Raw genomic sequence first — 23414 nt, 5'->3', positions numbered from 1 at the left:
ATCCTATACAAATGACACTTGATCAAGGTAACCTGAAAATTATTCTATTTAACGGTAGTTTTAGGAAAGAGCAGTAGTTGTAATAGACAATTACCACACTCTTTTATCTTACAAACCTGGCTGACCTTCTGAACAAATAGAATTAATTTGTTAATATCTGTATTGCTTATTGGTGTATAAAATACATTTTAGTAATAGAAATAAATAACCTTGTAAGCATTACTACTTAATATATCAAACACACACTGCAGAAATGCATGCTATAGAGTCAATTAGAATATATTATTTAAACCATCTGAAGCTCTGAATTATCAGTACCGAAACATTGAGTGTCCAATTAAAGAAAAACAACAAAGTGCCTCAAGGGTTTTACTTGCAACTTTTTTGTGTTGAACAGTAGTTTTGTGATTGTAACTTGCCTACTATACTATATTAAAGGGTTATTTTAATATGTTTAAAGTGATTTCTGAAGGTTTATTTCACCTGTACTTTTCACGTTCTCCTTTGTATTTTTTATTTTATTTTGAAGGATATATATTACTTACTGTATTTTGGTTGTTTTTTTTACTGTGTTGCAGTATTCTGTGATGAACGTTATTCTTCCTGTAAAATGATTGACAAACGATTATTACTATTAAAGGGTTTTTCTTGATGTATTAGTTCTTTGTTAAGGGGTTTATACTGAAATGTGATTTTGTATTTTTCCATTGTGATACATTTTGGTTGGATTGTAAATTACAATTCAAGGAATTTTACTTTCTTAAAATTGTCACTGTTAAAGGTAATGTTTTTGTTGGTGTTTGCTCGTACCTATGTTAAATGATTATTTGATTACACAATGTTTATTATTAAAGGGTTATTGCTTGAATTATATTTTAACACAACAGTTTCTTTAGTAGATGGATCTTATTTTCATGACATTGAATTATCTTTGTTAGAGAGTTGTGTTGTCCATGTCATATCTAAATGTTTACATGAGCAAGACAAAGTTAACATAATCCTTCGCTCAGAGTGGAAGTTTAAATTTTATTAGTTTTAAAATTAAAACTAATTTTCAGTCAAAGGACAAGTCTGAAGCACAGAAGGGAAGAAACTATGGTATTTAAATATACTAAGCATTTCTAATTTCTTGAATTAATACAGTAATTATTCTGAATCTATTGGTTGCTTTGAGTATGTGCAGTTTTTATTCAACAGATGGTCGAGAAAGTCATTAAGCTGATGTCATTCTACTGAGGTCACACCTGTTTTCCCCATGGGAGGGATGGTTGTAATGTTACATGTTGTAAAAGAATGGACACAAGTGTCTTTCAATGGTTGTTCAGATTGTATCTTGAGGTTATGGCCTCTCCCATCATTGAAGTTATGTGATAGCACTGGTTGTTCTGGGTTAATCTAATATTTCCTTCAATGTAAGGAATGTTGAATTTAAACAGTTTGGTAATTATTTTGGCTTAATCAGTTTTGAAAGGAAGTTACCCGATCCAGCGAAGCACCATGGTGTAAATCTAATATTTCCTTCAATGTAAGGAATGTTGAATTTAAACAGTTTGGTAATTATTTTGGCTTAATCAGTTTTGAAAGGAAGTTACCCGATCCAGCAGAAGCAACCATTTCATGTTCATAATGAATCAAATACATACAGAATGTTTCTGAATTAATAAATATTATGTACTTGTATTATTACTTTGTGTCAACTCTTTGCATTTTATTTTTCAAAATTTTTGACTCAGATATTCAATACTAATTTTTAATAAATATCTTGTTGAACTTCATACTATGAAGCAAACCTATTCCATTATTCAAAGGTAATTCAATTTTTTCTGACTACATTACACTAGATTCCTTGGTGGTATAACAGACAATGGCACCAGCAACAAGAGATATACCTTGGGTATCACACAATACTTTGAAATTGTATCTTTCATATACTATCTTGAACTTTCTCATAGGTGACACTACAAAGCTAAAAATATACTCCACATTCCAAAGACACTGTAACAATGACTTTTAATAACGAACTATCAAAAATTATTTTTGTTTCAAATACAACTTAAATTAAGAAAAATAATACAGTATTCCTGGAATGCTAGAAAATATAAGTTACTTAATAGGATATACTTATTCATTCAGATTTCATTGACAACAATCTATATAAATCCAACACAGGTGTTTTACTAAGACCAATGGCTTAGAGAAATCCTGCACACTTAAGAACACAGTATTCAGCCATATAACCAAAGCTAGCCTTCTAACATACTAGCATTTCTAAGAGTGTATTCATGCCACTGTAAAAAGAAGCCACCACAGAACATTATATCAACTCAGGCAGTGTAATTAACGAGACACTATATCATATCTAAATTGAAGAAAACTGTGATAACTTTCTAGAGGGGAAAATTAAGAAATCTAATCTGATTTATTTCAAATGCCCTTATATTAAATGATCTAATGTCTGAACCCTGCAAAAGTTAACATTTTCCTAAATTGAAAAATGTATACCCAATAATACTTACCTCTTCTCACACTTATAGCTGTTACTCACCCACCAGGGTTTCTTCCTTTGCCAATCTAAGCATTGGTTTGATTTTTTCTCATTTGCTCCAGTCTTTTATACCCCACTCAATTGCCCTTGGCGATAATTATCTCGTGATACTCTCCACCTACTTCAATGCGCCCTTTATCCAGATACTGTATATAAGCACCTCATTCAGATAATGTTATCACTTTTTCAAGACTGACTCAATCCCATCTCTAACACCAGCTATTAGTGGGGAGGATGGGTGGAAAAGTGTTGGATGAAGTATGTATTATTGGAAATACATTGTCAATTTAGGAAAATGTTAACTTCCAAAACATACATACCTCCACTCCCACTTTTAGCTAGAATCTAACAAGGTGGAGGGGCCAGTGAGAGCATTGTCCATACAGAAAGCATCTGCATAGATCATGGGTGTGCCAATAGAAGATTGGAACCCTAGTGAGGGAGCCACACTACATCTACAACATGTATGCTCTTCAGCCAGAACTGAATTCCTCTATCATGGGTGGAATAGTACGAGTTATCATCAATATAGGCCAGCCCCAACCAGACAGCCAAGGTTTCACTACGCAGGGTTGGAATTAAGGGGTCTTGGTCCTTATATCCCACTTTGGTGGCTAGGGCAATTGGACTGCAACATTATATTATATATACTTACAAGTGGATCCCAACCTGTAGCCTTAGAGTGATGCGTTTCAAGCCACCAGAATCCAGACAAGAAAGTAAGCAACACTGAAACAGACAAACCTTCTCCTCCACCTGAAGAATCCCCAAAGGCAACACCCCAGGCTTCAAATGACAGGACCGTGTATGCCGTATTCAGCCAAAGGAACAGAACTCATCTGGTCTGGGATTATGAACATTCATCCTCACTCACCAACAGATTGGGCAAGGAGCATTCCAGAATTATTGGGAGGATGTGGAAAACTGTGCTCAACCAAAGACCCAGGATGGGATCACTCTCTACGTTCGGAAGTATGAGGAGATAGTGGACCCCTTCCATGAACAATGTACTGAACCAATATTGATCAAAAAGAGGGGCCATGCATACCTCAACCGAATAGCCGAGCATCAAATCTGAATCGGTATTATGAGTAGGCTCCTGCTGATGCTGTTCTTACCAACATTTGGGGAAAAAACATCCAGGGACCCAAGTAGGAGGGCCCGCATCTTTGCCCTCTTCTCCGAGAGTGGAGGAATTCACCCTAGCACTCTGAAGGAAAAGTCTCATCCCATCACCCCAGTAACTGGAAACTAGGTGCAGTAAGGACTCCCTAGCTCCACTAGTAGAATCTGGGAGGGCAATGCACATTGGGGAGCACTAAGGAACAGAGCTCTGGAAATAGTGGAATAGGTGAACCACGTTCCCTATATAGTTAAAAGCAAACCAACCCTGATATAGACATAGAAAAGTGGCAAATCTTAGATTTGACTCGCAGAAGATTCCTCGCCTTAAAAGAGAGCTCAGAATAAAAATCATTATCTAGTATCTCTAAAGGTATTAGTGCAGGCAACAAAACCTTCAATACCCTCACTGAACATGACCAAGATCAAAATCTGATTGGACATAGAAGAGAAGAATAGTGATCATATGAATTGGAGAAAAGGGTTGAATCCTTGACCTGTCTGACAATATGTTGGATAAGAAGGTAAAGGGGATACATGGCATATAAGAGTCATGTCACAAAACAGTTATTGAAAAGGAACAAGTAATGTAACCTTAATATACCTGGTAGATAACTGATATAGTCATTTGGGACCAAGTACCCAAAGTGACTTAAGAAATCTGGAGATTACTGAGGACTAAAAAAAAAAATATGTGGTGGCGATAATCAAACACTAGTCAATAAAGCCGCCGTAAACAAGGCAAATGTGGAAGATGCAAAAACCTCTACCATAGAGCCAGGTCAAAAAACGAGTCATGGTTGACACTACTGATTGAAATGGGTTCAACCTCCTCTCAATACACAACTGCCAATATGCATGTCTTTACCATTGATAAGTGTGCCTTTTGAACTAAGTGAAAACTGAGATAGATACACAGCAACCTTAGAAATTAAACCCCAATGATGTGTGAAAGACAGCATAACTGCTATGCCAGAAACTTGAGCTTCTGAATTGCCAGATGTACCTTATCAAAATATGGCTACCTTTGCAGAGAGAGCCTAAAAAGAAGTGAAAGATTTGACACACCGTAAGGGACCGCAAAAGCAAAAATTCAGGTGTAACAGCCAATTTGGTGCTATCAACAGGACCTGACAATGTGTTGAAACAAATCATATTTAGTACCCTGGATAACATATGAAGTGGAGAGAAGGCTTAGAATTGTAATCCCGTCCTGTCATAACAGAATGCATCTATTGACAAAGCCCAAATATGAGTTACTGAAGAGGCCAACCCACCAATTAGAGTTGCAAAATGAGAGCTAATCCAATAGAACCTTGCAATGTAACATCGACTCTGTCGGGAGACTCTGTTTGGATTGGGACAATTGATCTGCTACCACAGGCATCACCTGTGGAACATGGCAAGCTAGAAGGGTGATAAGATAGGAATGGTCCTGAGGAGGAAATCCAAAATTCAAAACTATGACCATTTTGGACATCCATAATCCCACCAAAAAAATAAACACAGACTGAGGAATGAGTAGCTTGTGAACCTTGGAGAATATAGGCATTGATATAGATAACAAAAATCAATGACTGGACACCAATCTCCTGTCTGCATAAGCCCAACAACTGACAGCAATAAAAATTCTGAAGAACTAGCATGACTTTCTCACTAACACCAAACCAACCAAACTCAGAAACCCACAGAACTAAGTTCCAAATCCCAATGAACTGCAGAAGTTGGATACCCTACAGGTTGGGTGGATAGTGGTGGTGAAGATGTGAACTGAATGACTAATTGTGACTCAAGGACCTGCAGTGCTCCTTGACCCATGATTAAGATTACCACACGTCCAGAAATTCTTGAAACCAAGCCCCTACAGCTCCTGAAGGTATACAATAATCACTGACACCACTGGCCATATAACTGAGCAGCAGAAACCTTGGATATAGACAGAATCTATTCTGGGTATTAACAAAGGGGCTGATGTCAGGGGTCGAGACCCACAAATAGGGGGGAGAACTATGACCTCCTGTAGTAGCCAATGTAATTTGAGACTCGATTGACAACAGGGAGGAATGTAAAAGCCAAAAAATTAACCAACACACATACTAACAATGGATCCAGCTCATCATCAATGAAGTTGGTGATCCTGAGAGTCTTCCAACAAAGTGAAGTGAAAGGAAAACAAAATGTTGAATTTCAGAGTTGTAAGTCCGTAGACGTACTCTGTCTTATCAGGGAACATTGAGCTATTCAAGTGAACTATATACTCCACCTTAGAAAACCAGAATTCAAGAAGCAGATGCATTAGTTGAGAGTCAGAAAATGCTTCCACCTGGCAATGGTAGGCTAAATCATGAAGTTCTTACGACATGTCAGATAAGGCCTAACTATCACTTCACGTAACTGAGAAGTAAATCTTCCCACATAAACCAGAATATACTGTATGGAGAAAAACTAAAAAAATCAATCCTAGACCAGGAAAAAAAACCAAAATATCACACACTCGAAGAACCAACAGAAGAAAAACAAATCAAAGGCAGCTTATCCCAAAGTGGCCTCCTTTTCATTTTTCATAGGTCATTTAAAGACTGAGTTGATTACCTTTGATTGGAACAGCATTTTATGAGGTAAAGTTGTTTTGTTAGAGCAAAGCAACCCTGGGCCATCTGCTGCATCCATCCTAAAGAATCGAACCCCAGACCCCAGCATTGCAAATCCATAAACTTACCACTGTCCTACAGGGCGACTGAAAACCCAAATGACTAAAAGAAGGCACAGAAAAAATCAAATCTAAAGACTTTCCAAAATTTCAAGGATCACCCTCAATTGCAGCTTCAGAATCCCAGGGAGGACCACCACAGATCCAAATATATGTCTTCATCTCACTACAAATAAGATCACTGACAGTCTCAATGAATCCCCCCCAATTGTTGTGTGAGGCTAGATATTAAAGGTGGGATAGGAGAGACCCAATTTGCCTCCATGCCAAAATAATAATCAGGGAATTTATATTGTAAGTTGTCTTAACAATCGGAATAATTTTTTTTTAATTACTATTATTATTACAAAACTCAACTAGATAACACAATAACGTAATACTGGGAAACTCGTTAGTGATGCTTTGTCAAGAAAAAAGTGATAACATTATCTGAATGAGGTGCTTATATACAGTACCAAGATAGAGAGCGCATTGATGTTGGTGGAGAATATCATGAGATAATTATCGCCAAGAACAATTGAGTAGCTACAAGACTGGAGCAAGGGAGAAAAAATCTGACCAATGCTTAGATGGGAAAAGGAAGAAACCCTGGTGGTCAAGTAATAGCTGTAAGTGGGAGTGGAGGTATGTATGCTTTGGAATTATTATTATTATTCTACGTACAATTTACTTTATTTCATTTTATTCATTTACATTCATTATCGTGATCAGCAACTTGTTTCAATAACTTATGCACATCTCAAGATGCACCATTTTATTGTTGTAATCTTATGTTCCTTTTGTTTACTATCATCTGAAAATAGTTTTGTAACCTGTAATACTCAAAGATCCTTAAACAGAAAAAAAAGGCATAAGCTAAAACATCAGATAAAACAAAAATTTCTCTGAAGTTGTTTGCCATCTTTCTTGAATACTCACACAATATTACCTTATTCTTTTAAATCACTAATAACAATACTCAACCACTAGAACAAGTTACAGAATACGTAACTAAAAAAATTGTATTATAGTTTACATTTACATGTGGAACACTTTTTTTAACTAGAATTACTGACACAGTTCATACAGACCTTATCAGTTATTCCAGAAATTTTTCTAAACTATTTATGCCCCAAATTCCTATAACATACTGTATATGTCACATGCAAAAATCTTACAAATACCATCAATATTGAAATTAATCAATCATTACTCTTGGGGCCCTTGCATATTTTACACAGAAAATGAGTGATTTGATCCAATATTTTTGATCAATTCTTTTCAATGAGAGTTAAAACAGTCAAAGCATAATATTACCAAAACTGACAGAGTATTTAGACCATACCAATAGTGAATGTCACATAAACAAGTCATAACTTTAAGGTCAATAACATTCAAAGTACAAATGCAACACTTATTTTAAAACAAAAGTTAAAATTTGATATTGAATTATATAGTAATATTTATTTTTAATAGAAGTTAACTTTACCTTCATCCATGACTTCAGTTTTTTTCTTCTGTACTAGCGTATCTTTTGTGTTTCCTTTGTAAACTTTCACCTGTACAATTTTTCGTTTGTGATGTGCTTAGATATGAGATCCTACCATAATTAGTGACTGGAATATTTCTGTTCAAAGAAAATCATACTTATACTTTTTTGAAGACAAAGTAACATCATCAAAAAATCCTCAATGAAGATACAATAAGCATTGACATGTAAAAAATCCAGTTGAGCTTATGCAATTAGTAATTATATTTTTTTTTCTTATTTACTATCACACAAATTTCTACTAGTTTATACTCCCATGTAACCTGTTATGAAATTTTGCATATTATTATTTTTCCTGTGATTTAGCAGTCTCCTAAACAATAAAGTGAACAATAACATATTTATGGTACATAACTGTACCATATGTTAGCTATCTCCTGCAGCTAATATGGAAATGTTTAGAAATTTCTATACTTTCTTTCAGTTCAGTTTAAACACAAAGTCACTTAACCCTACAAACATGGGCTGGGTGGCATCCACCTATCTCATAACCAAGAAAATATCTATGAGAATAATTGTACTATAATTTTTGATAGTGTATGCTTTACAAAATTTTGCAGATTATTAGTAAATAATTACAAGGCTTTCATACGCAGAATCTCAGGTTTTTAAATTAAGTATTAAGATTTTTTTTATTAAAGATTTGCTTGTGACTATCCAAAGTGCAAAGAAATTTTGATTTTAAGATTAAAAATGCTTGTTTATTTGAAATTTGTCAAATTTCATTTGCATAATCTCTATATCCTTCTAGTTAATCTTCAAACTTTTTTTTAATAAAACTTTATATTTAATCTGTTATTTTATCAGTGTTAGCTCTATACAGTGTTCGTTGATTTGACCGACCTCATAACCATCATAAAAATTAGGATAAATCTAAATTATTTTTTTTGTTCTAGAATAACTGCAAATTGTAAGAAGAAACTACAAATGTTTATTCTAAATAGCTTAAATCTCATAACAGTATACATCTATTTATGTTTATTAATATTTGTTTTATTGACCTTTAACCGTGTCCAACTAAGAATACCTCGACCCAAGTTGAAAATCATATGGTGCACGTGCAGCTCACGCTACTGCATCAAATAGTGTAATGTGCAAGATTTTTCTGATTTTTCTTTCATTACCTTTCCTAATAAGTTTCTATTTTTTACATTTTAGTTACTTTTATAATAATAAATAGTGAAAACAAATGAAAATTAAAAACCTTGCAATTAAATATCAAACATTTTTATTTTCAGTAAAGCTTTATATTTTACCTGTTATTTTCTTTAATGTAACATTATACTTGATTCTCCAAGTTGTAGGTATGTAATCAAAGTATAACAAAAATAAAGGTTGCAAGTGCAAAATAAAATGTATAGTATTCATCACAAAATTTCAAAGTACTTATGGTCAGAGTTTATACTTATCACCTTTTCACACTTATTTTCTGTAGTTATTTTATTGCTAGCAGATGGGTTAGAAACTAAAAAAAACAAAATTAATTGTGCTGTCTGTCTTTTTCAGTATGGACAATGAGGTTTCAAAGTAAATCTCAGTTTCTTTAATCGTTTTACTCCCATTTCCTATATTTATTCTACTGTTAGAAGCTGAAGAAGAAACCTGCTGAATATAAAACAATGAATCACTAAGTACTTTGACACCATTAATATCAAATAAGCTTTTACAGCTCAATTCCCAGAAGTTTCCCTGCTTTGAAAACACAGTGGGGTAGGATTTATCAGTTTGTTTACACAGTATAGTAGTTGCAACAAGAATTGTCTAAAGTACTATATAAAAGTGAGAGAAAATATGTATAATATGCCTCTGTACAAAGTTACATCCACTCTAATAAACTTGGGTGGTTGGGATTTAGTGGTGGTATTAAGGTGTGAAAGTGTTCACTGTTCCAAGTCCAAAGTGATTTTCATGTTAAAATTAAAAATGCTTTTCTTCATCTGAAAATTGTCAAATTTCATTTATGTAATCTTTAAAACTTAAATAAATTTCAAATGTTTTTTCAGTAAAATTATATTTTACCCATTATTTTTTCTACCCTAACTCTATACAAGACTGCTCAATTTGAATGACCTCATAACCAGAATAAAAATACAAAATAAATCTAAATTACCCTTTTTTGCTTTCTAGAATGACTTCAAATTGTAACATAAAGCTACATTTATTTATCCTAAATAGCTTTAAACTCATAACAGTATACATATGTTTCTATTTAAATTTTGTTTTACTGCCCTTTGAATCACGAGTAATTAATAATCCAACCACACAAGTTGTACATCACTTGGTGAACGTGTAACTCACATTATCTATCAAATTATGTAATGCAGGGGCTACTTTCGAGTTGTTAGCAAGCATAACAATTTTTAATTTAATTAAGTAATGAACCAAAGAACACAGAATAATAACATGCAAAAAGCAGACAATGTCCCACAACTACCACAATTTTTCTGGCCTTCTAACTATGCAACAAGAGCTGTTAACAATTCAGCTAAGCTTTTCAATGTGTTTTCTGTGGGAATAAAATTTGAACTGGAAACAAGATAGACAACTGTCTGTACAAAAACCAACATCATATAACATCAGAGAAGACAACTGACAATTTGTGAAAGAGAGGATGTGACAGGTGGACAAATCAAGAGAGGTCTGATTTTCTAGTTTAAGGCTCTGTAACCAAATGAGATTGAAGGTTATAAAAATTATGCTTTACCTGAGTAATAACAATATCATAATGAGTAATTTACAGTAAATTTCTTATTTCTCAGAGGGGGGTAAATAAATTAGAGGAAATAGCTAGAGAGCACATATAACAATTCTCACACTAGGGGAATTGAACAATTTTTTATAATATTGCCTTATAAAAGTAAAACCTTAAAACTAGTATAATATTAAAAATTGGATTATTAGCTACATTTTGATGCCAACTATTTGTATACCATGATAAAAAAATCCTCATAACCATTTTGTGCTTGTTATAGTTTTCATACTATAACTTTTAAATTAGTAAGCAAATGATAACAAAATTTGGAAGATTATAAGTAAACATTACAATCCTTTCATATGCAAAATATCAAATTTTTATCAAGTCTTAAGGTTTGTAAAACAATGTTTCTCATGTTTTTTTTTTTCTTTTCATATATTGCCTATCTATCATGCAAAGTAATATTCATTTTAAGGTTACAAATACTTTTATGCATCAGAAAATTTTGAAATTTCATATGCGAAATCCTTATAATGTCTGGATAGTTATCAAATGTTCCTTAAGAAAAAACTTTATATTTTATCTGTTATTTTCAGTAATTAATCTCTGTACGGGTTTGGTAGACTTGACCAATCTCACAACCAAAATAAATATAAATTATGCCTCTTTCATTCTAGAATGAACACAAATAGCTTAAATCTCATAACATTATATATTTATATATATTTATTATTTTTATTATATTGACCTTTCAGCCATGCCTGGCTAACAATACAGAAGTTACAATGACACGGCACACATGCACTCATTGTACCAAATAACATGAAACTGACCTTTGGTCTGTACAAATAACCTGTCTTGGCTTTGTTTTAGTAGACTAGTATTTTGTAAAATACAGTCACATTTCAATTATTATACATTATATATGTATATAGATTATTGCTATTTTGAAATAAGTTCTTAAACTTATTTTTCTTATAATATAGAGCAGTAAATAAAGAAACAATATTTGGTTGCTGCTTGGCATAGGTTGCTAAGCCTTTAAAAAATTTGCACATGTAGGATATGAAACAAAATATTTTTTTAGGTTTTATATATATACATTTCAATAACTCAAAAATCATAAACTACTACATTAATACCACAGAATTCCACTATAATTTATCAAGCTTAGTAACTAATACGTATTTTAGTAAAAAAAAATTTGAAATTTCGAGCAGATTAAAGACACACCCTACCTCGTTCAAATATTGGTTCAAAAGAAAGAAATGGTGCCAACCCCATTAAAATGGCTGAGAAAGCCACTTGGCGGACATTCTGAGCTTCCGATTGGTTATTCATGTCATATATAGAAGTGAGTGTATATAATGGAGCATTTCCAAAAAAGTGGAAAGAGGTGGATGGGGTGCCACTGTTTGATTTATTACATGAGCAATATCTTAGCAAATTGAAAATATAAGAGGGTCTTATTTTATATTCTAGCTTATCAATATCAGTAATTTGAGTTTCTAATTCAAACAAAACTATAGACTTTGCATTTTGATTTCACAAACATCTAATCTGAACCAGTGCTGCATTCAACATACCACGTGACTCACAAAAATTGATATTTATCCATGTTCTTTTACTATTTGCTTTAAATTAAGAAATTGAGTAATATACAGTACTAAAATTTGAATTATAATCTACAGTTTGATACCAAACATACTGACTTAAATTCATGAAATATTAGTTCAATAAAATTTTGAATGCGAGTCAACAAACGAGATGACATAGCCTTTCACCAATGAACTGTCTCGAAAGGGTTAAAACCCTGCAATTCACTTTTTCACTGTTTGAAAGTTATAATACTCATCACGAGAAAGATGTTTTCTTATTGTTGATGTGAAAAATAATTGAACATGCAAGTGCTATGACAGTATAAGTGACTTTTAAAAATTGAAAACAGGAGTCCTGTTTACAAATTCAAAAATATGAATTTAAGTGTAACTTGTTTTTCCTAAATATAATTATAAATATTTAGCTTAAATTACAAAATTGGAAATGTTTGTCTCTAACTGTTTAATTTCCATATCAATCACATTACTAAAAATACAGACATAAGCTTTGAAATCATTGGATTATAACCTAACTGATTCTGTAGGCTTTCTAATTGATTTTAATATTAAAGTTACAAGTAGTATGCAGTGTAAAGTAATAAAAAAGTAATATTCATTTATGACTAGTGCTTACAACACACTTGACTAGTTACAGTTTCTCAAAATATGGATCTCAAACAATGTTTAACATAATTTCAAACAAGCATGAGTCATATGTTTTAAAAGTGTTTAACATAAGTACTGCACATAGGAAGGTTTGACATTTATCTATTTTATTTTGATAAACATCAGTTTTGTTTATCAAATATGTATTAATTTTTGCATGTGATTTGAAAATTAATTTCATTTCAACAATGAAAGAGGTATTCAACTAACTTGCACATGGTACAAGTCTGTAACCACAACTAGTTGTTTTTTACGTATTTTATTGTTGATGTTTTGTGGTGATAAAGTTTATTAACTTTAAATGAAAATTTGTTGCTTGAAAGTGTCACAAAGTAATATGTTTATTTCATCAATATAAATTCAGTAGTTCCAAAAGTCTTGTGAAATATTGTAGGGAAAAACCCCTGGAATGTTATACATTGTATTATTTTCAGATTGTTACAGGTTGTATTACTTTGCATGTATGATACATTTTCAAGTATATAACAGTTTAGGATGAACAAAATAAATTACTCCTCTATTACTGTACCTAAAGACAGGATTTCCTCTAGCTTTTCATATGCTTTCATCACAAATTTTAAGACAATTTTATATGTTAATTCTAAGTATTAGGTCGTCAAGAAATTACCCCCCAAAACATACATAGTTAAATGAACCGCCTAAACGTCATGTTAATGTAGCCTATATAATGTGTAAGGTTTAGTATAGTCTAATCCCTTAGAGTGATGGCACATGAAGACACATACAATCGGCATGTAATGCTGTTTGAATACAAGAAGGGAAACAACACCTCTGTAGCCATAAATAATATCAAAGAAGTTTATGGAAATGTTTTGAACGTTCATAAGTGACAATGAAAGCAAATTTCATTCACGTGACTTGAGCCTTAAAAACTGTGATGGCAGGGAAAATTGATATTGATGCTCTGAAGACGCTTGTTGAGTCTAACCCAAGGCAACATACTCGTTCAATTGCATATCTCTTATGATACAATATGTAAACATCTAAGGAATAAGGGAAAACTCCATAGAGAAGGTGTTTGGGTGCCCCACAAACTCTCCGATGATAATTGATTCTAGTGTGTGAACGTTGCTTCTTCTCATCTGGCATGTAATGCAGGTGAACCATTTTTGGACAGAATTATCAATGGTGATGAAAAATGGATTCTCTACGCAAATATTTAATGCCAAAAACAATGGTTCAGTTCTAGACAAAAACCATTTCTGACACCAAAACCTGGACTCCATCCACAGAAAATGATGCTTTGCATTTGGTGGGACATCTAAGGAGTAATTCATTTCGAACTCCTCAATCCACAACAAACTGTCAATACAGAGATCTATAGTCAGCAACTGGAACGTTTAAATCAAGCCCTTCACTCATCAATCAGAAAGGTGGTGTTCTTCTCCATGACAATACACGTCCACACGTGGCATGTTTGAAGCAACACAAGATTATGACGTTGGATTGGGAAGTTCTCCCCCACCCACCATATTCTCCAGAAATGACACCATCAGATTACAATCTTTTTCATTCACTGCAACACCATCTTAATCAAAAACGTACGCAAGTGTGGAAGGTGTTGAATTGGACATCGACATGTTTTGCTTCAAAGACAAGTGATTTCTTTAATCAGAGCTTTAACAACCCGATTGTAAGATGGAAAAGAATCATCGATAAGAACAAAGACTATTTCATTTACTGAATGTTTTGTTTTGATATACAAGTTGTTCGGGTTTTTTATCTAAAACAAGTGATATTAATTTCTTGATGACCTGATATTTAAACAATTTTAATTCAAAATGATTTTAGAATCAATATTTTGCATATTCTTACACTTATTTAGCATAATCAATGAAGGAAAAAGTGAATATTTTTTTATAAAGCTGCAGATTTTTGTCTGTAAACAAAACAACCCACTATTTTTTTACCCATCCCAAAGAATAAAATTATGTCTACTACCAACCTATCCCCCCTTGAAAATATATTATCCATTTCTTGGTTTTTTTCAGCATTTTCCTTAGTTTTTGTACAAGCCTTTATTGAAACCTTCATATGGTGCTACATCAAGTGGTTTAATCATGTACTTATGAAACAGCTGCAAAGGAAGTTTATATGCGATTGGACAGAGCAAAAAATTAGATTATCATGTATTAATAAAATATACAAGTTTAAGAGTTTTGTACATTTTGTTTTTCTTTATAGTTTCTGTAAATGTTCCTTTTGTTGTGAATTTTGAACATACTTATGTGTTAAATTACATCTGTTTAAAAGCTACAAAAATCATCTTCAATGAAAAGTATCAGATAACTAGAGATAAGTGGTTTAAAACTAAGTTAAAAAAGTAATAAAGTAATACAGTAATAAAGATTGGACAGAGCAAAAAATTAGATTATCATGTATTAATAAAATATACAAGTTTAAGAGTTTTGTACATTTTGTTTTTTTTTATAGTTTTTTAGATTGTTAGAGAGAACTATTGGCAATTTGTAAAAAGAAGGATGTGACAGGTGGGTCTGATTTTCTAGTTTATGGCTTCAAATTGCCAATAGTTCTCTCTAACAATTTATATTATAATATTTACTAGCTGGAGTACCCATACCCTGGACAAAGTTATGTTAAATTCATGATTAATGAAAGGTTATCTTAGGACATGAAAGGTTGTTTCGCCGCATATGTAATTGTAAAAAACTGCAAAAACTCCCATAAAAACTGCAAAACACAAAATGTGAAACCGCAGCTTTGCCTGTATCTCTGCATGGACCCAACAAACCTTCATGCCAAATTTGGTGAAGATCCATCAACAGGGGGGCAAAGTAGTGGTAAAAACTGCAAAAATGCCCATAAATCCACAAAACTGACAATCTGTATGTATCTCCCATGGACCTCCATACCCAATTAATTTAAGTTCTTTTTGTCCATGTTAGATAGCCATTTAAATTATAATAGTTATAAGACATTGTTTGGTTTATGCATGTTATTATTATGCTTTCGTAGGTGCATTATTTAAATAAATAAAATTATTTAGTGCACTTGTACCATCATTATAAAAAAGTAGGCCGATATTTCATTGGCAACCAACAGCAAAAGAACAAGAGATCAAAGGTAAATACTGTATTTCTTGTTTTTCATGTATTTTTTATTTATTGTTGTGAAAGTAACTAAAATGTAAAAATTTTAAACTTATTAGGTTAGGTAAAATAAAGAATAATAATAATAAATTTTCATGAGGTATGCTCACAGTAACTCATGCATTATGTAATTCAATAGGGTAACATGAGCTCCATGTTTGCCAACTGATTTACAAATTTTATGGTGGGAATATTAATTTAAATATGGTTCAAAGGGCAATAAAACAATAAAATGTAAGTAGAAACAGATGTCTACTGTTGTGAGTTTAAAGCTATTTAGGATAAACAAATGTAGTTTTATATTACAATTTAAAGTCAAGTCAATCCAGAAAAAATAGGGTAATTTAAATTTCTTTTGATTTTTTTTTTGGTGATTATGTGGTTGGACAAATTGATCAACCTCATATAGAGTTAGTGTTGAGAAAATAACAGATAATAAATAGTTCTACTGAAAAATAACACTTTGTAATTATTTATAAGGTTTTAGACATTACACAAATGAAATCTGAATATTTTCAGACAAATAAAAGTATTATCTTAATATGAAAATCATTTTACAATTGGACAACTAAACAAAACTACTCAATATGTTCACAGACAAATCCTTAATCAAAATATAAAATTTTTTCTGTACAAAAGTCTTGTAATGTTTGCTAAAAGTCTGCCAAATATTGTAAAGATACATATAATGTATTAAAAGTTATAGTATGTAAACTGTTAGGAACTTCGTCGATTCGACTGAGCCCATATGGAAAGAATAATAATTTGCCCTCAGAATATACAATTAAAGGCTTAAACAAAGCTTTGTAACTTTACTTTTTTAAACCAAGAATCATGTTTGTGAAACTAAAATCCTACCTATTGTAAGAAGACAAAAATGTAAAACAATAATCTAAAAAAAGGTTTTACAATCCAAAAGTAACACTTTCAATGTTTTTAATCAAATCTTTATAAATAAACTCCTATATGGTCAATTTTCTGATCAAACCCAAACACGCAGCAGGAAGCTCATCTTGAAAATAATCACATATAGTATTTTCTCCCCTTCAAGAAATTCAGCATACTTCCATTTAAATTATAAGCTCCTTCCAAATTATGTTATTCTAAAGCTTGATCTAGTATTCTTCAATATTAAATCTTATCTCCAAACATGGTTAATATGTTATTTTGAAAGAGGTGGAAATCCCTTTTGTAATCAACTTTGACATTCCAACCATAAGAACAGGAACACTAATGGGTTGAATCCTCAATAAGAAAAATGCCATTACAGACCTTCCCAATTTAACCCCTTTACCAATGTGAAACCACCTAATATTAAGGTAATTAGATGTTTCCACATCTAAAATTAATGATATTCACAATTTCAACTGTTAACCCAATCACATCTGTTTTCTTTTAATTCTAATGTGTTTTGTTTTGTTTTTTTTGCCTGGCTTGTACCACATAAGCAGCTTATTCAACTGTGAAAGCAATATATAAGAGTGGGAACACATTATCAGATTCTCTTACACCAACATACTCCAAAGCATGAAATTGTGCATTTCAGCACATAGTTAACTACGTCTAGTTTTTCTCCAAGTTTATTGTTAAAAACATAAATTAATGTGCCTTTCAAACATGCCTAAGTGCAAGGCCTAATAATTTTAAAACTTAAAATACGTGTTCCAGTTCCAAATTCACTCAATGAACTTACCTAGATCACCCTATTCCTGACATAAATAAAATCAACTTCATTTGCACACATTAATTGCCTACAAGACTTTTGTGTATCACATAGAAATACATATCACTGTTTAAAATCTTTGGTTTAACCAATCTGATATCTTCAAATAATTTTTTCATAAAAAGTGGAAGTTCCTAATCAATTAATTGTCAGGCTCATTAACCCTACGTCAATTTCACCAACCTTGTAAAACCCTGAAGCTATACATATTAGAACTATGAATTTGCTAAGTGCATCTTCACAATATTTAGCAAATTTTTAGTAAATATTAAAAGTTTTTGAACAAAAAGAATCAGAACCTTTAATAAAGTATTTATACTAGAGATTTTTTGTAAATTTCCAAAGACTTTACTGAATCAAGCTGAGTGCAAAGTGATTTTCATGATAAGAATAAATATACTTCTATTCATCTTACACTTTTTCTTATTTAATTTGTATAACCTCTAGGACCTCCTGAAATAATATCAAAGTTAAGGTAAAACTTTGTATTTTTCTTGTTATTTTCTCTACCCTAACACTTACTATATAAAAGTCAATGAAATAAATAATACCCTTTTAATTCTTTGAATGCATCATTTGTTGCCACATCTTCAATTAATAATATTTACAATATCATCTGTTAATTCATTCATGTATTTTCTTTTAATTCTATTGTTTTATTGCTTGGCTTGTACCACATAACAGCAGGAACACATTATTAGATTCTCTTACACCAACATACTCCAAAGCTTAAAATTGTGCACTTGAGCACACAGTTAACTCGGTCTAGTTTTTCTCCAAGTTTTTGTTCAAACAAAAATTAATGTACCTTTCAAATATAAATTTTAGAATACAACATATCAACCACTAGAACAGAATGTACCCAAACAAGAATATCACTTAAATGGCTTTCTAACTAAGCTACAAAATAAAAAACAACTTTGTTACTTCCTCTCAACTAACAACTTTTTTTGCTATTAATTACAAAAGGATGGTTGCAAGCTTGAAATTAAAAACTTTTTTATTGATTGTAAATACACACACCAAATAAGTATATGTTTTGAAAATTACTTTGAAATTAACTCTCTCACTACAGACTTGGTCAATTTGGCCAAATATGTGACTCCAAATTGACCTTTAGTTTCCACACTGTAATTTTTAATATGTTTCGTGTATCTTCACAAAATTTTGCAAACCTTTAGTAAACATTGCAAATCTTTTGTAGATAAAATATCAAAATTTGTAATAAGATATTTTACTACAATAATAATCAACACATCACAGTTAGTGTTTCCAATTATTCCAACTATCCAGCAATCAAAATGTTAAAGTTATGATTTTTTCTTATTATTGGTTATTTAATTAATATTTATTCAACTCAATCAACTAGTCATAGCTCATGAAAATACTTAACTAATCAAAATTAAGGTTAATATTTATTACCATTTTTGATTATTCCAACTATGAAATATTAACATTATGTTTGTTTTTAAAAACAAAGCTACACAATTGGTTAACTGTACTCTGCCCACAGTGGATAAAGGAACACTTTTTAGCAATCCAATATTTTTTTTTAATTGATGTTTGCTCAACTTTGGACCAGCTTGATCTGATGATTAGGAGGGTTGCCTCATGATTCTAGATTGCTTGCCCCTTCAGCAGTGGAGGAATTATTTCTTTCTTTGGTTTTGAATTGTGGCAAAGCTACCACCATCCTTAATTTTAATTTGCTGACTAGAATGAAAGCAACTTGCATGCAGCACCCACTGCCCTCTTGAGCTACTTTAGTGATAAATAGGTACTTCTATATGGAGCTCTGATATTTATTTTTTATATGAATATTAGTATTGTTGGTTAATTCTAGTGTATTCTTGCATGTTCTTTGAAAATTTATTATATTTCCAATGATAGAAGACATTCTATAAACTGACACCTGATATACATCTATGGCTGAAACTTGTCACATTTTTTAAAATCTTTTATTTCCAAAGATTTTTAAGTTAATTAAATTTATTTAAAAGGTTTTTAAAAATGTAACAAAGTAATAGATTTATTTTCATCAACAAATATTCAGTAGCTTAAGTAGTCTTATGTAAATCTGTAGGGGAAAAATCCATGGAATACTATTATTCATATTTTCAATTTGCTACAGGTTTTGTATTACATTGCATGTATGATAAATTTCTGTGTACAAGGTTAGGATTAACAAAATAACTTAATACATACTGCTATGAGCCTTAAGCTATTAGGGATAAAAAAAATAGTTTTTTAACATTCTTCATTCTAGAAAGAAAAGAAAAAAGGTAATTTAGATTTATTTTGATAAATCACTAAATCTATGTGATCATGCTTTCAGTTATCACAACTTCACTTCATCCTATCAATCTAACAGCAGTAATTACTATGACCTCACAATGTTACATGACTATAGGTTTAGAACTGGCTGGTGGGCAAACAAATTGTGCTTCATGTTTGTGTGCGTGTGTGTTTTTCAATTTTTTTTCAAATGCTAGAAATGATGCAATCTTGTGTTACTGTGGAGTGCAAAAACCAATGAAGTACTGAGAGTAGGATTTCATTTCATAATTTCTATTTGGAAAAAGATGCTAATTGGAGAAAAAAATAATTGCAGCAATGAACAGAAAAGACTGGCAACTGTAGTCAGCATTTCATATCAGCTAAAAATTATTTAAATGCCACAAGGTTCCAACCAGGGAGATAAAATGTGGCCTTACCAGACGTGATAAGAACAGGCAAAAAAATCTAATTATATATCAATTGTATAACACGGCACTGTAAACTACAGTGTGAAATGATTTCATCAAATGCTGTTAAAAGTCTACCATAAACATGTGTGTACTTATTTAAACCTACTGTGATTTTTTGCACAATTAAAATGGTATTATCAAAAAGAATACATAATAAATCTTAAAACTATCAAATTTTATTTTCCAGATATAACACTAAGTAATAATGTATCTAGTAAATGCCAAATGACTGAAGTGCTACATCTAACATTAATAATGTACTAAACATCATTTCTGGCTCACAAACCACTAGTTAGGAATTAGTAGTAGCATACTACTATTGTATAACAAGTATTACAACAATGCATAAGGTGTAACCTATACTAGATCACAGTGGTAAAGATTTTATTGATGCTGTGGCACATGTTCAAGATAACGTATATTTGATTCAACAAATATGCATGTTGAATACAATTATATCTCTATATTATATATATGTTCTACTTACCTATATACATTTTATTTACATCAAATACAACTAAATTTACTGAAACCATAGATTGTTTGGTATTAAGACGAAACAACCTAGCCATTTTATATCAAAATTGTACGAATGGGAAATATTTCAAATAATGAATTGCACTTTAATTGAGCATTACATTATTTAGAAACACTGTTGTAATCCTGCATAAGCCTACAAACTCAATTAATAAACTAATTTTACAATGACAGCTAAAGGTGGCTGTCATCTGCACCTATCTATTCTTGTCACAATATTCCATGATAATCTACTGGCTCCTAGATTTGTTATAGTAAATAATTTTTGCATATTTCAAAACAACCGAATAACATATGCCTTCATTGTCTCTTAGGTGTACATACAGACCTCTCATTAAAATAAGTCACTTAATTATAAATCAGGCAGTGGCATAGGACATCTGTCCATCTACTGTTTAAAACAAAGAGGTCTGACAGTTTAGCTTCTCCATTATTATATTTAAATTTGTCATTAAAGCAGTATTTTGCTTCTGAATCTGGGGAAGTCCATACACATAGTTTGACAATAATGTACACAGTTCTTTGCCCATAGTCACTAAAGCATTTGCCATTATTTAATGCAAAGTTTGCACTCCAAGTCACTGTGCACTTCTCATGTGATATACTTGTTTACAAATACAATTACTACTAAAGTACTGTAAGTACTAAATATTCCAGTTTCTATAATTCTAGTCTGATTATGGCTACTATACTGAGATATTCAACTTATTACTAAAGCAAAGCAAACTGTTTAAACTTGGATAATCTGGTAATATTAAACAAAATCGGTTAAAAATCTCAACATCATGTTTAACTTCAACAAGCAATACTTATTAAGTTTGGTCAAAGATTTTAAATTCTACTTCCTAGTTCTACTGTTATTGTGTTAAGTTAAAGATAAAAGTTAACAGTAAATTAATGCCAGTATATAGATCTAATTTAAAACTTAAAACCGCGGCGATAATCTTTGCGCACCTAAACTGTAAATAATAACGACATCTAGCAACTGTAGACGCACAACAGACGTTACAATTTTTATTTCTGCAGAAAGTGAAACAACAATTGCAAAGTTACACACACAACTATCTTTGATATTAGGCTTAACTAAGCACAACTCTCAGTCTCAGGTAACTGCATCAGCCACCCTAGCCTTTACTTTAGTATCAGGGTTTTGAACAACTTGTATCTAATTCTACTTCAGTAATTGTACAATCTGCCGTAACCTTTAACACAAACAGAAGTAGAAATGTTAGCGAAAAGTTTGGTTATAACTTTTAAAAAATGACTTCCCAAAATATTTTTCATCACATAAACAATGCAACACTGATAAAAACAAATACATCACTTACACAGTCTTCGGGAATATTTGCCGCAACCAAATATACCCTAATTTGAACTCCCGGAAATCTTGCCCGACCTCGGTTTACTACGCTTCTTCTCCCGTCACTGACATTAACTTTCCAATAGGTGACGCTACTTCATAGAACGAAAATTGATTTAATCAATAACACATGATTTTACGAATATATAAAATATCATATCTAATATAATTCAAAGAAATACTAATATATTATAATAAAAAGCTCAAATAATTTTATCCTGTTCTATTTCGAATATGTGTAAACATCTCTCTATAAATGAAAGTCTATAGAAGAACAGTAAGAGTACTAATACTAATGTTTAGAAATACGGAGGTTTTTTGTTTTTTTTGGCAAATTATCAAATACAATTTGTTTTATGAAAGTTCTGTACCTAACTGTAACAAAAATCAATCATCTATGCTAATTTTAAAGAAAAGTGAAGGTAGCTCAACAATATCTCCGTATTCTTCATGTTTTTCGATTTCCAACAACTTTGCCAGAAACAAATACTGTTGCCCACATAAAACAGTAAAAAGAAAAAACAGTACAAACTCAAGTATGTGAAGGTGAAGGCTTACCCCTATACATAAGACTCACATGTGAAATCAGACTGATACGAGTGATATTTAAGGAGGCGGGTGCAAGCCTACGAAAAGTGAGTGAACGATTAATATATTGTTATAAGCTATTTTTAATGTTCTAACTTAGATGTTATCTAGAGGGCAAATGACGTTAATTTTGAAAAGTTTATAAACGTAGGCCTAGAATATCTAGAATGTTCGACATGATGTCACAAAAATATAGTAACTTTGTTTATTTGTAATTAAGCACAAAGCTACACAATGGGCTATCTGTGCTCTGCCCATCACGGGTATCGAATCCCTGATTCTGGCGTTGTAAGTCCGCAGACATACCGCTGCGCCTCTGGGGGGCTATAGTAACTTAAATGAATACCAAGAAGTAAGAACACCAAAATATGTAGAGTCCTTTTAAGGTTGGTTCCTGTTTTTACTAGATAATTTATTGTGTAATTACTTTAGAGTTGTACTCCATTTAATTATATATATATATA

The 23414-nt window shown here is 31.7% G+C and overlaps 1 protein-coding gene across 3 annotated transcripts in view; it reads right to left on the bottom strand.

Moving 5' to 3' along the window:
• LOC106460135 overlaps nt 1-22437 on the bottom strand; it is a 150202-nt gene extending 127765 nt beyond the window's left edge. For all 3 annotated transcript variants that reach the window (XM_022386783.1, XM_013919816.2, XM_022386784.1), the window contains exons 1-2: nt 22331-22437; nt 7846-7983 (exon numbers count right to left, since the gene is read on the bottom strand). In XM_022386783.1, coding sequence (XP_022242491.1) covers nt 7846-7855 — 10 coding nt within the window. In that variant the 5' untranslated portion in view covers nt 7856-7983; nt 22331-22437. The remainder of the gene's footprint in view (nt 1-7845; nt 7984-22330) is intronic.
• Nucleotides 22438-23414: the final 977 nt, after the last annotated feature.

This window comes from Limulus polyphemus, unplaced genomic scaffold, assembly GCF_000517525.1.
Source record: "Limulus polyphemus unplaced genomic scaffold, Limulus_polyphemus-2.1.2 Scaffold716, whole genome shotgun sequence".
Classification (NCBI taxonomy): Eukaryota; Metazoa; Arthropoda; class Merostomata; order Xiphosura; family Limulidae; genus Limulus; species Limulus polyphemus.
Note: the sequence above shows the minus strand (reverse complement) of the source record. Positions and strands in the feature narration are given on the sequence as shown.